The sequence below is a fragment of the Dermacentor albipictus genome, chromosome 7 (genome assembly GCF_038994185.2).
Source record: "Dermacentor albipictus isolate Rhodes 1998 colony chromosome 7, USDA_Dalb.pri_finalv2, whole genome shotgun sequence".
Taxonomy (NCBI): Eukaryota; Metazoa; Arthropoda; class Arachnida; order Ixodida; family Ixodidae; genus Dermacentor; species Dermacentor albipictus.
The window spans coordinates 44,653,393-44,667,051 of record NC_091827.1 but is presented as its reverse complement, the minus strand read 5'-3'; the positions used below and the strand labels follow the sequence as shown (position 1 = coordinate 44,667,051).

General features: G+C 47.2%; 2 protein-coding genes across 3 annotated transcripts in view; one reads left to right on the top strand and one right to left on the bottom strand.

The window, feature by feature from the left end:
- The window catches only part of Hers (Histone gene-specific Epigenetic Repressor in late S phase), a 302,932-nt gene that overhangs the window by 142,270 nt on the left and 147,003 nt on the right, over window positions 1-13,659 (bottom strand). The window lies entirely within an intron of this gene.
- LOC139047940 (leukocyte elastase inhibitor-like) overlaps window positions 1-13,659 on the top strand; it is a 62,433-nt gene that overhangs the window by 28,805 nt on the left and 19,969 nt on the right. The window contains exons 4-5 of the mRNA XM_070522128.1: window positions 6,419-6,580; window positions 11,234-11,383. Of these exons, the coding sequence (XP_070378229.1) occupies window positions 6,419-6,580; window positions 11,234-11,383 (312 nt within the window). The remainder of the gene's footprint in view (window positions 1-6,418; window positions 6,581-11,233; window positions 11,384-13,659) is intronic.

The window sequence follows — 13,659 nt, the reverse complement described above, 5'->3', positions numbered from 1 at the left end:
TCCTGTAGTCTCAAGTTTAGGGAACTTCCCATTTGTCCCACGTAACGCTGCCCACAGGAAAGAGGTATGCTATACACTATTCCTCTTGAGCATTTGATGAAACCCTTTCTCTGCACAATGTTGCATGATTTTGATTGTCTGCTGACAGGGCTGGTTTTGGCACATAACTTAGATAGCTTGTGGGGCGTGGAAGAAATGACCAAGACTGCAGTCCTTTGGCCTATTTTCTTTAGTTACACCTACGTGATACTGTTCGCAGGAATCGAACAGTCATCCCATACATTCACGCTATCTTGAATAAACTAAAGAAAATAGGCGAAAGGGCGGGAGTTTCGGTCATTTTTCCCGCACCCAACAAGTTATCTCAGTTATGTGCCAAAAGCAGCCCTGTCAGCAGACAATCAGTTTCATACAACATTGCTCACAGAAAAGGTTTCGTCGAAATGCTCAGGGGGAGTAGTGAATAGCACACCTCTTTTCTGTGGGCAGCGTTACGTGGGACAAACGGGAAGGTGCCTAAATATGAGACTACAGGAACATAATACAAAAGTACAAAAGGGAGAGAGGGTTTCCTTGGAATCCACAACTCCCAATGCAAATGTCATGCACTCTGAAAAAACAGAAATGATAGCAAGCAACGCACAAGAAAGCACTAGGCCCATCATTGAGGGGGCAGATAACGCATAAGGCAACTGCATTAGCAAATTATCCCTAGCGTTGACATTAAAGAATTTGCATACCTGGGGTCTGTATGTGGGAGGCCGCCTTAGGCCGTGGGGCAGCCTTAGTGTGCTCTTGTAACTGATTATGATCAAGTGCACAAGAGTATATATACATGCCTTTTTGTAATAAACACCAATTGGAAGTTCGCACCTGTTCTTGTCACCTTTTTAGTTTCCCGCGTTCACTCTTGCGCTGGTCACTTCAGCATGGAATACCAACTAGTCCGGTCCCACACCCTGCTTTTTTCAGTAAAGCAGAATAAACACAGGTTTTTTCAGATTCAAGTGGCTTGTTGTTTCTCGAACACAAATCTGTATGTATCCTGTGTACATGTTGGGTGTAGAACCCAAGTGCAACGTGACAACACTGACACGAAGAATAAGCGGTGTAGAAAACAATGACACTAGGAGGAAACATGCAAACACAGCACGTTCTGTGTGGTGTATTTCCTGTGTGCTAAGATTTCTGCCCCATTTCCAGCTATATCTTAAATGATGTTGCAAGTTATCCACGTTGTAATGTACGACTTGGGTGGTTCATTGCCTAAAATAACTTATTCCAATGAACGAAACAATTTGGCTCGAGAACACGAGCATTCAAGTCCCCGTTTCTTCATTACCAAAGTACGGTCATGTGCTATAATCACAAGTACGGGGCTCAATTTACAGCATTTCCGTTTTACGGAACTCGCCGTTTTTCTTATTTGCAAAATACGGTCAATTCTGTGATCACAACTACGGAGCTCACCGTTTTCCATTTAACGGAAATAATTTTTACGGCCTGTCCGTTCTACGGAAACACCGTTTTCCATTTAACGGAAACATTTTTACGGCCTGTCCGTTCTACGGAAACACCATTTTCCATTTAACGGAAATAATTTTTACGGCCTGTCCGTTTTACGGAAACACCGTTTTTCATTTAACGGAAAAGTGTCCGGCAACGTTTTACCTGCAGCTTTGACCGTAAACTGAAGAAATTTTTTTTACAGTGTATACTTAGTAGGTATGACTAACTGATCTAAAATCCTACCCTTTCGATCTCTGTAATGCCGATACAACAATCCTCCTCTCTCATGTATCGTTACGTTGCGCCTAGCAATGCCTTCTTTAGCTGTGTCACGTACTTTAGCTAAGCTCTCATCATTCTTTTGCTCAGCTGCCAGTGACTCTCTATCCACGCGTAAGAGTTGATCAAAGTTCTTTGAGGCCGGTGATAATAACGACCCTGTCTCGCTTGGGAGCGCGTCTGCTTGCTCTTCCTGCAGGCTAGAACTCTGACACTCTAGTGCAACGCTCTCATTGAGCTGGTCAGCTGGCAGGCTCTCCTCAACTGTTCTTTTGTCCCTCAGGCCTAGCTCGGATTCGGGTGTCGAAGTTATCCCCTTTTCTGCTTCCGCTGGAGGAGCTTGAGCATTTTCAGCCGAAAGCGCCGCGATCTTACGAGCTTGGCCTCGGGTCAATGCCTGTACTATGCCCTCTCCCAGTTTGAGCCCTCTGTCACGCAGTAACTGATTCGAACGATTCGAAAAGATGTAGGGATACTGCAGTGACAAAAATTTGGAAACTGCAGCCTCATGTCTCTAGCTCCCCAAATGGTCCACTGATTTTGACTTTGGCCATGGGCAGACACACGCTGTGTTCTTCTACAACCTGTTTTATCCATGCTACTTCTCCGGTGAAGTCATCTACCATCACGTAAGACGGATGGACAATGTCCAGCGTGGCGGCACTGTCTCTTAGCACTCGGCATGGTTTTCCATTAACTTGCAGGTTGTGGAGATACGGACTTAAAAGTTCCATATTCTCATCTTTTTCCTCCACGTAGGAAAAAACTACGCTAGACTTCTCGCAGTTTACAGCTATATGTCCCAGTTTGTGGCATTTGTAACAGCGAATTGGTCTAACAGATTCGAATTTTCTTTTCTGTTCTTTTTGTGCGGTTTCTCCGTTAAGTTTCTCCTCGCTCTTTTCTGCGGGCTTTTCCGCCATGTCTACAGGCTCTGATCGTCTAGTTTGCGCACCCTTTTTGAACGGAAATGGTTTCCGCGGTCCATTTCGACCGTCCCAGTTTCCCTCCTCGGCGTTCAACTTTCTGCGGGTTGCGTACTCTTCGGCTAATTCAGACGCCCTTTCCACAGTGTTTACATTACCTCTGTCTTGCACCCACAGTTTCACAGCTTGGGGGATGGTTTTGTAAAACTGCTCTAAACACATGCATTCAATGATCATGTCTCTGCTGTCGTACGCTTCGGCGCTTTTAAGCCACTCGACTAGGTTGGCCTTTAAGCTATATGCAAACTCCGGATAGCCCTCGCTATCTTTCTTGCCTGTGCTCCTAAACCTTTGCCGAAAAGCTTCGGCTGAAAGGCGGTATTTCTTCAGGAGACTAGCCTTAACTTTTGCATAATCATATGCATCCTGCACACTCAATCTGGCGATTACTTCCGCCGCCTCACACGGCAACATAGACAACAACCGCTGTGGCCATGTACTCGGGCCGAAGTTCATCTTTTCGCAAGTCCTTTCAAAATTGCTTAAGAACAAGCCTATGTCGGTCCCAACCTCAAATGGCTTTAATAGCCTGTCCATGCGGTACGATTCTGCCTCACTTGATCGTCCCAGAGCGCCTTCACTTCCTTGAGACAACTCCAAACGTTTGCTTTCAAGTTCAAGTTGCATTTTTCTTAACTGAAACTCGCGATCTTTATCGCGTTCCTCTCTCTCTCGCTTTTCTCTGTCCAGTTCTTCTCTTTCTCTGTCCCGTTCTTCTCTTTCTCTTTCCCGTTTCTCTCTCTTTTTGAGAAGTTCCATTCCCATTTCAATATCTTCCTCACTGGCCTGATTGGAAATTAGCTCCAATAATTCCGATTTGAGCATTTCCTTGCGTACATCTAGGCCCAGTTCCTCACCAACAATCAACAACTCGTCTCTCAGCAGTGTCCTTAAATCCATGACTGCTGCTTTACTGCCTTGATTCTGCTCTCTAAATCTAGCTAGGAAAACACAACCTAGCTAACACACAACAATCTAGCTTCCCTACTGTTCTAAACAGAACAACCCTAAAATGAAGCCTAGAGAGTCAAAGCAAAAACCAAGCACTCACCGCAGATACAGCACCATGTCGCAAAGTCCATCTCACCGCTGTCAGCCAGTTGTCAGGATTGGGGGCTCAATCCCATCGTCCGTGGTCCTTTGCCAAGATTGGAGTACGGCATGAATTCGGAGGTAGCTGGCCCATGCCGTCGTCCAACTTATTTACGCTGAGATCGTTGATGAAGTGAAGAACTATTTCTCATCGAGAACGAGGAAGAAGGGTTTATTTACAGAAATTAAATCAGACTAACATGACTGCTTGAGAAAAAGAGTATCAGTCCAACATGACTGCATGAGAGAAGTGACTCAGTCTAACATGACTGCTCAAGAGAAGTGTCTCAGCATTCGCACAACCACAGTTTTTATACACTCGATCCGCCGGTCCTACGACGCGGCGACTGTTCGTTTACTCATCACCAACTCGCCGCCGCTCTGCAGATCAGTTTACGTACACAAAGGCAACCGCGCTCTGATGCCCGACGACGGCGTTGGCGGGGTGCCGAAGCGTGAGACGCACCAAAATACGTTGTCCCCACGGCAGCTTGTCCATGCGTGTCAAATCAGCTCCGCGTTGGGGAACTCCGGAATCATTGTTCACACACGCCGAACTAGTCCCGTCACAATGTCGATGGGGCGGGTGGAAGGCGGCGGATTCCAGCGCAAAGGCCGCTTCTTCGAACGCCTCCCAGCTGCAGCGACGGAGAGGGAGAGGTGCACGTCGTGTCGCCCTGTCGTAACTGTGTGGCAATCTTGTTTCGCAGCTCGCCATTCTTGACAGCACACGTGTGCATGTGCGTGCGTGCGAACGGTGAGCGAGAGAGAAAGAAAGAGAGAGAGAGAACTGAAACCAGGCATGCCCATATTTTCTCACAAATTGTCAAGCTGCACGGCAGAGCCGAAGGAAGAGAACGTGAACTAGGGCGGTTGCTTGGGCTAGTTGATCTATCGTTGGTCTATCGTTGGTCTATCGTATAGTTGGTCTAGTCTATCGCTGTCCTTGTCCTTTGCGCTGTACGTTATTTTTGAAGAGAACGTAGAGGCGTGCGCGAGGAGGTCACTGCCTGTTGGCCTCGGATGAACATCCTCTCCCTTGTACTATACGCTAACCATCTATCATCTTGTAAATCAAGCTATCCCATCGGTGACAAGTTTTTTTACCCATATTTCCCCGAAACAATTCGTTAAATTGGTCGAGACGTAGAGTCTATATCTTCGTCGGTTCCAATGTCTTCAACGCATTATGATCTACGAACGTGCGTGGATTAAACGTAAGCACTTCGTACGGTTGAAAATTTCTTACACTCTCTCGAGTTTCGTGAAATCCGAGGTTTTATTGTAGTTTAAAACGTGGCTTCTTCGTCGCCCACAATGCAGTATAGCACCCCTCCATTCATGGCGTACACATTTGTGGACGTGACATATTTTTGCCATTTCTGTGCAGTGGTCGCAAGAAATAGACAACGATCATTAACCTTTGAGTAAACTGAACATTCTGCTTTCCTACAGTACAAGCATTTCACTTCTGAGTGAGATGTACCACTTCAGACGACCGCTTTGGTGAAGGCACTGCCGTGTTTGACGGGACGTTTGGAGTGTGGCGTTTTGGTAGTATTTGCGAGATATTTTTTCCCCCGGTTCCAATGCTTGCACCCAATAATTAACCTGTGCACGTAAGTTAAGCGGGTGATTCAATATTGCTAATGAAGAACTGTAGCATGACTGACTGTACACTAAATGAATATTTCATTACTACGTAATTATGATATGGGTCAATATGTCTAACGCACAGAGTCATTCTCCCACCATCGCTTACTTCCTATGGAGTCTCCAGCACCTTGGCGTAAAACTGTGTAAATTTCACACGTTTATCGAGAGCCGATCGTGATGCATGACTGAAGGGGATAGTAAGCTTTTTCTGCATCCTCAAACGCTAACGTTAACGTTAATTACTATGTAATTATGATGGGTCAACATCTCTAACGCACAGAGTCATTCTCCCACCATCGCTTACTTCCTATGGAGTCTCCAGCACCTTGGCGTAAAATTGTGTAAATTTCACACGTTCATCGACAGCCGATCGTGATGCATGACTGAAGGGGATAGTAAGCTTTTTCTGCATCTTCAAACGCTAACGTTAACGTTAATTACTATGTAATTATGATGGGCCAATATCTCTAATGCACAGAGTCATTCTCCCACCGGTTTTTACACGCATCTTATGATGCAACTCACCCATTTTCTCAGTCCTGAGAAGAAGGCTGAGGTCTTCGATTGGCTTGTTGGGCTCCTCAGAGTCCTTGTCTGGACAAGGACCTCGCTAAGGATACCCAATTTTTGAAATAAGTTATACCATGTGTTTGGCGCATGATAGCCTAAGTTGCTTATGCGCCATAAAACCCAATACAATACAATACAATCATTCTCCCACCATGACTTACTTCCTATGGAGTCTCCAGCACCTTGGCGTAAAGCTGTGTAAATTTCACACGTTTATCGACAGCCGATCGTGATGCATGACTGAAGGGGATAGTAGGCTGTTTCTGCATCTTCCAACGTTAACGTTAACGTTGGGTGGTTGTGGCTCACCCTGGCGGCGCGCGCAGGACGAACCGGACAGTGTCCGCGAGCAGGTCAACTCGACGGTCGAAAAAGAAACGTGGGGCGCCGTATCGCAGCTGCTGGTGAGCGGGGTCACCGACCCGGACACGCGGCTCGTCCTCTGCGACTCGCTCTTCATCAAGGCCAGCTGGGAGACCGTCTTCCCGGTAAGTCGAGGAGGGGGGCGCGGGTCGCCGTTTGACACAAAAAATTGTAGCAGCGCAAACACGTGCAACCACACAGTACCAAGGACGAGACACAAGCGCTGTTGAACAAGAAAGGCACTTCATTAACACTTCTTTCTGGGCGAGTTGGTGCATACTTGACATGGAAATCGTAACACCGCAAGCGCATGCAACCACAAAGTACCAAGGACGAGACACAAGCGCTGTTGAACAAGAAAGGCACTTCATTAACACTTCTTTCTGGGCGAGTTGGTGCATACTTGACATGGAAATTGTAACAGCGCAAACACATGCAACCACAAAGTACTAGAACGAGACACAAGCACTTTGTGGTTGCATGTGTTTGCGCTGTTACAATTTTTATGTCGAGTATGCCACCAACTCGCCCAGAAAGAAGTTTTAATGAAGTACCTTTCTTGTTCAACAGCGCCTCGTCCTTGGTACTTTGTGGTTGCATGTGTTTGCGCTGTTACAATTTTTATGTCAAGTACGCACCAACTCGCCCAGAAAGAAGTTTTAATGGGTCGCCGTTTGTGCTGTGGTCGCCGTCGCATCAGCGCAGCAACAACGCGCAGGGGAAAAAAAAAAAGCTGGAAGGCGATTTAACATCTGGTTGAGGCCCATGAAAGACAATGTCTTCCCGGGCGAGTTGGGGATGAGAATGAGGTGTGCGAACCTCACGATTTGTCGCGACGGCTGCGCCGGAGCGACAGCGTTTGATCGACGTCAACTAGAGGTTGAATCGTCTCTCCCCAAATTTTTATCGACCTTCTTCTTCATCATCATCATCATCATCATAACCACCACCACCATCATCATCATCATCATCGTCGTCGTCGTCGTCGTCGTCGTCGTCATTGTCCTCACATACGCAGTACACACACCCAGTGGCCCCAGTGCCAATTATATTTAGACCCCTATCTTCGGGACTGGCCTACGAAAGAGGCTATAAATATATATTAGAAACAGACATACCCGATATGGAAAAGTGGAGGTAACTCGCCAATGAAGGCGTTTGTCATTCAAAATATATATAAATAAATAATGGCAGATCCAATGCACTTGTTGGAGTCTGCGTCAACGAAGTTATCTTTGAGTCGTTTCTGTCAAATTTCTGTCAACTTTTTGTTCCATATATGTCTAGCACAAGAGCACATATTATTCGTGTCCTACATGAGTGTTTGCAGAAATACGCCCACCTGCTGGGTCTGTATAGACTGCAGTATGTACAAATAAATAAATAAATAAATAAATAAATAAATAAATAAATAAATAAATGACAAGTTAAGAGACACACAGTGGGTGCAGTTCACAATCACATTATCAGTGAAACCGAAGAAAGCCACAGGGTTAAATTACCTACTTTAATCTACATGCGCATATGATAAAGCAAAGGGGAAACGAAAGTGAACACTATTGAGCAAAACTTCGAGCCCCTCGGTTTCCCTTCTTCTCGTTGGATGCCTGCAATTCTATTTTACTTCCAACTTACGCAATTCCTTACACACGCCCCAGACCTAACCACTTCCTCCGGTACGCCTACTCGGCGAGCTACCGACGGCAAATCCTGGAGAAAGAGGCAAAAAATGGCTGTGGCTTAGCTAAGGTTAAGCCCAGGATGCGAAGCATACTAGCCTTTATTTTAGTTGTTGAACCACTGTTTAGCCTGGTGAACTGCTGTTGCTTGGCTATATTTGGTTCGGCTAGACGAAGAAACAACTCATGCAGGCGAGCGCACGAGCTGAGACCCGGCTATGTAGCTACGCGGCCGCAAGCGAGCGCACGAGTTGAGCCTCCGCTTTTGCAGCTGTTATGACGTCATACGGTAGCTACGCGGCCGCGCGCGGCGCAGCAAGGAAGAGCGTGGTTGTGCGGCTAGTATGCTTCGCATAAAAACGCTAAGTATATACGTACGCTAGGCCTCAGTGGCTGCAGCTGTAACATTATCAGAAGTTTCAGGATTGCCCTGCCTGCTGGATCGGCTCGCTTTACAAACCACATTAACAAACAGCCTTGCGTGCGGGGACACATAATCGCGCACTGGTGTGTCAGGACTATAGCCCAATAAGTACCCACCTTCCTTCGATTACGCAGTTTCTGGGATTGGCCCTATTTCGAATACATCACCTCCGAGATCGGCCCAATTCTGATTAGACTGCCTCCGGGATCGGCGCAGTTTGGTATCGCGCAATCTCTGGAATTTTCTGATTACACCCCAAAGCTTCACGCAATAATCACTAGAGGGATCTCTGGAATCTGCTGATTACACCACAAAGTTTCATGCAATAATCACTAGAGGGAGCTATGGCGCTAGTGGCTGCGGAAGCTGCAAGCGGGGTGGTTCGGCCAGCATGCGAACGCTGGGTGGTAACACGGGTTTGCCTAAACTTCGTCCGTCTGGCGTCAAACGACTTCTTAAAGCTCGTCATTTTAAACAATGTGCCGTGCAATATATAATTAAATGAAAACGATTCAAAATTCTCCAACGGCCGGATTCGAACACATTACGTCTAGCACAGAAGACCGGTACTGAAACCATTTTACGCTAGGGGCGCATGCATCGACAAGCGGCATAGAACGAATTTTTCGCGCGCAAGCCAGGGTGTTGAGACGCTTGGCGCATTTCGAGTTGGCCACGTCGACGGGCTGGACCTTCGCAATTAGCGGCGATCGTGAGTGTTCGGAGAGCTTTCCGCACTTGTAAAAGTATGCATTGCTTTGGAAGTTGGGACACTCGAGGCAGATAACGCGAAATAAACAAAGCCAGAAGGACGTTTGAATCCACAAGCACGTAGACCAGACAAATCCTACTCGTCAGTCTACTAATCGTTCCCATGGCGACCGAACGGTTGCAGCGGCGGCGTTCCCTCCAGTAATCGCTGTAGGAAACCCTACGGATCACACCACCTCCGGGATCGGCGCAGTTTCGATTGCACCTTCGAGATCGCCGCAGTACTGACTATACTGTACCTCCGGGATCGGCGCAGTCTGGTATCACGCTAGCCTCCGAGATCGGCCCACTTTACCCGGCGAGAAACCGACCAGCCACGCCAAACCCGCGATCGGTATAGGCAAATAGAGCCTCGCCATGAAAAAAACAAATTGGAGGACGCTTAAGCTTCGCCTTCAAGAGTGGAACGCGACAGCGTTCCCGTCGACCCGCCAAGGGGTGTAAGACAATGGGCTACGGCGCAGCGACTACGCGCCCCTTATCGGACGCGGTGAGCGTCGAGCAACGCAGCGTTCGGCGCGGCAACGAAATGTCCGCCTGAGCAAGCGACGCACGCCTGAGCCTTAGAAACAGCTCGTTTCTAAGGCAACACCGCATTCACTAGAGGCGCTTTTGTACCGCTTTGAAGCATCGAACTCGTGGCTGAGTGTATGTTTTGCAAGCGTTACACATGTCGCGCATGAGTATTCAACGACTGCACAGAGTGGTGGCTGTTTTTGTATGGAACTCATCATGGGAAAGGGTGAGCCGCAAAAATTTGTTCCTTCCAGTGCGATCGGGAGGACTGGGTTTGATTCATTTGTTCGTGAGACAAATTGTCTCTAGGTTTGTATATTATCGCAATCAAAGAAATCCTTTTTTAAGGAGTGTTATGCAAGTGAGATTGGCGAACGCATTGCCAGATGTCATTGTGTCATCATTCGCCCATATGCAACGCAATGTCCGCGGATACATGCATGAAATTGTTGCGGCTGTCCAGTTTCTGAAAGTAAGATTTTCAATGGAATATCTCAGCGAAGTCAAGAGAAAACGCCTCTACAAAGACCTAATTGATGTGATGATGCCTGTTCCCTTGTATCGAAGGATGTACAATCCTGGGCCAGGCAGCAATGTGTTAAAAAGGGTTAAAAGTATGACTATCCGATCGTCAGTCAAAACTTTCTTTTTCATGCTCCATAGTGGCACACTTTCTACAATACCGAGGCTAAAGGAAAAAGGGTTGTTGGTACCATGGTCGGTTGACTGTGTAATATGCAAAAGGCCTGAAACAATCGAGCACATGTTTCTCGATTGCTGGGATGCTGTATTCTTATGGGACATCTTGCAAAGAACCCTGAAAAAGGAACTGCCGCTTACACCCTACGGCATTCGATTTCTTCCCGTCGAAAGCGAAGGTGTGCCGTACGATATGCTAATGATTCTAGTAATGCACAGTGTTTGGAAAACCAGAATCTCAGTGCGTAATGCGGACGTCAATGCGAGGTCAGCCCGGGACAACTTCAACGAAAGCATCGCATATTTACGAGATGTGTACAAACAGAAGGAAGAAAAGCCAGATTGGTGTGTTTATCTGGACGAACTCCTGACCGTAAAGCGTTTTTTTACCCACTTATGCTAGCCAGACACAAGCTAGCATTTTAATGTGATGTTATGATGGTGTTTTTCACTGTATTGTGTCAAGTTGGCAATAAAAAAAAAAAACTCGTGGCTGAGTGGTAGCGTCTCCGTCTCACACTCCGGAGACCCTGGTTCGATTCCCACCCAGCCCATCTTGCAAGTTGTTTTTTATTCATGAAGTGCCTGCTGGGATTTATCGCTCACGGCCAACGCCACCGACGCCGACGACACCGGCTTTTCTGCGACACGAGCTCCTTAACGCTGTCGCGTTAATAAACCCCCTGCAGGCTTCCGCTGCGGCGACCGAGAAGCACCCGTACACGGTGACCAGCAGCCGGTCCGGAGGCGTCGCCTCGGACTGCGGGCCCGAGCTGGTCCGCATCTCGGGCGCCTACCGCCACTGCCGGGACTCCGAGAACAAGCTGCTGGCCGTCGAGGTAAAACGGCAGGCGCTGTCAACGGCGTTGCTGACCACATCGCGTGACTCTGGCCGTACAGAGTTTTCTCCACGACGTACACCGTATACGGAAAGCTCTGGTGCTGTGATCGCTCAGCTGCAGCAATAGAGACTTTAGCGTGTCCGGTATTCCGGCAAGTGCGGGCGGTTTGCCGGTATAGCGGGGGCGTAAACGTGAGCGGCCAGATTGGTGGCGCCAGCTGGTGGTGCAAAGCTCAACCACACAAACACAGAGCTAATTACTATATTCTGCTTAACTGCTGGTGTAAATATTCGACAGTGGCGTAATCGTGTTCACAATTACGCCGCTGCCAAAAATTTGCACCACTAGCGAAGCAGGATATAATGGGTTACTGCAGTTTTAGCTCTGTGTTTGTCTGGTTGAACTCTACGCTACCAGGCGGCTGCAGCGACCTAGCTACGCCCCCGAAAATCCGGTAATCCGCCCAAACCGCTCCCGTTTACCGGAATAGCGGACAGGCTAAAAGTCTCTAATATATCATGGATACGCAACAAAAAGTCGTAAAAAAATTGCCGCTGTGTTCCCGCTGAGTTCACGTTGCGTCAATGAGCTTTGCGTTCAAATTAAAATGAGTACTGTGCTTAGTTTTTGTGAGGGAAAGTACGTGGTGCGTTAGGCATCGAGGCTCTTCTTGCCTCCTCCATCACCATTACTACTACTACTACTACTACTGCTACTACTACTACTACTACTACTACTACTACTACTACTACTACTACTACTACTACTACTGTTATCTTCATGCCGTTATAGCTTCAAGCTTTACTGTTTCAAAGAAATTATATGTCCTAAACGGCATGCAGTCACTGCGTTTCAGCGACACATGCGTAACCACTGCGAATTTTCGCACTTATAACGCAACGTTCTGCAGCAAATCGTCAATTTAAGACGTCACAAAGCCGTTCGAAACCAAAGGGAAAATGTTTAGGCAGATCCATGATATGTAAAGAACTTTAGCTTGTCCGCAAACGTCCTGCCGTTTACGGATTACCGGGTTACCGCAGCTGTGGACGGTAGTAGCAACACTGGCATCGACACCTTGCGACGCTTTGTCCAGCTACAATGATCGAGTCCGTGACATTTCTTTAGTGACATTACACGCTAAGCAGCTTCGGCACACTACATCGAAAACTCCCTAAAGTAATGAATACAGCATGCCTTGTTGGCAACCGTCACCTCATTGATGGAAGAACGCACCATTTCTTTGTGAACATATAGCTAAGTTCACTAAAGAAATCGGTGAAACCATCTGCAATCAGAATAAGAAAGAGACATCCTTGATCCGCTTATACTGTAACTTCAAAGTATGCAGAGAAAAAAGAAATCTGCTTCACGCGGTCTCTCCGACAATCGAAGTCGTTGATTGGCTAAAGACTTTCGAAAGGTGACTTATCGACATGTATTTGAGGCCACCTTGGAGCGTCTTCTTTTTGTTAACCTATAGTGGACGGTACAGCAACCATTCACATCCCTAAATATTTTGAACGCGAACGAATGTTCGAAAATTACTAATTTCACAATCTCGAATGGAGTACTCTCTCTCTCTATCACACACACACACACACACACACACACACACACACACACACACACACACACACACACACACACACACACACACACACACACACACACACACACACACACACGCACGCACGCACGCACGCACGCACACATACACACACACATACACACACACGCAAACACAAACACACACACACACACGCACACACACGCACACACATATATGCATGAGAACAAGGAAATCGTTTTTTCTCGGCAACCACTGCACCGATGGTTTGTTACGTTTAAGCGAAGTAGTGCTTTCACGCTTTCACGCTTGCTTTACAAAATCGCACCCATTTGTAAATAAACAAATAACCATGAATTCAACCATCCGAGGTGGGTGGAGAACAATTCTGCTCATTTCTTATTGCAAGAACAAGCTCCAATGTACAAAACAAACACACACACACACACACACACAAGCACGCACGCACGCACGCATACACGCGCACACGCACGCACACACACACAAACTGCTGATTAGCATCCGAAATACCCAGTATTTATATACACCCCTATCTATTTACGGCTGAACAGTTTCGAATGAAAGCACGCATAGAACAGTCTGCCGCCAGCGCATTGTTTCCGAAGTTACCCTGTAAAACTGATAGCCCTTCTTTTTTCGTCTTTTTTCGCCAGCTTCATTGTTTAAGCTTGTTCGGAGCCCC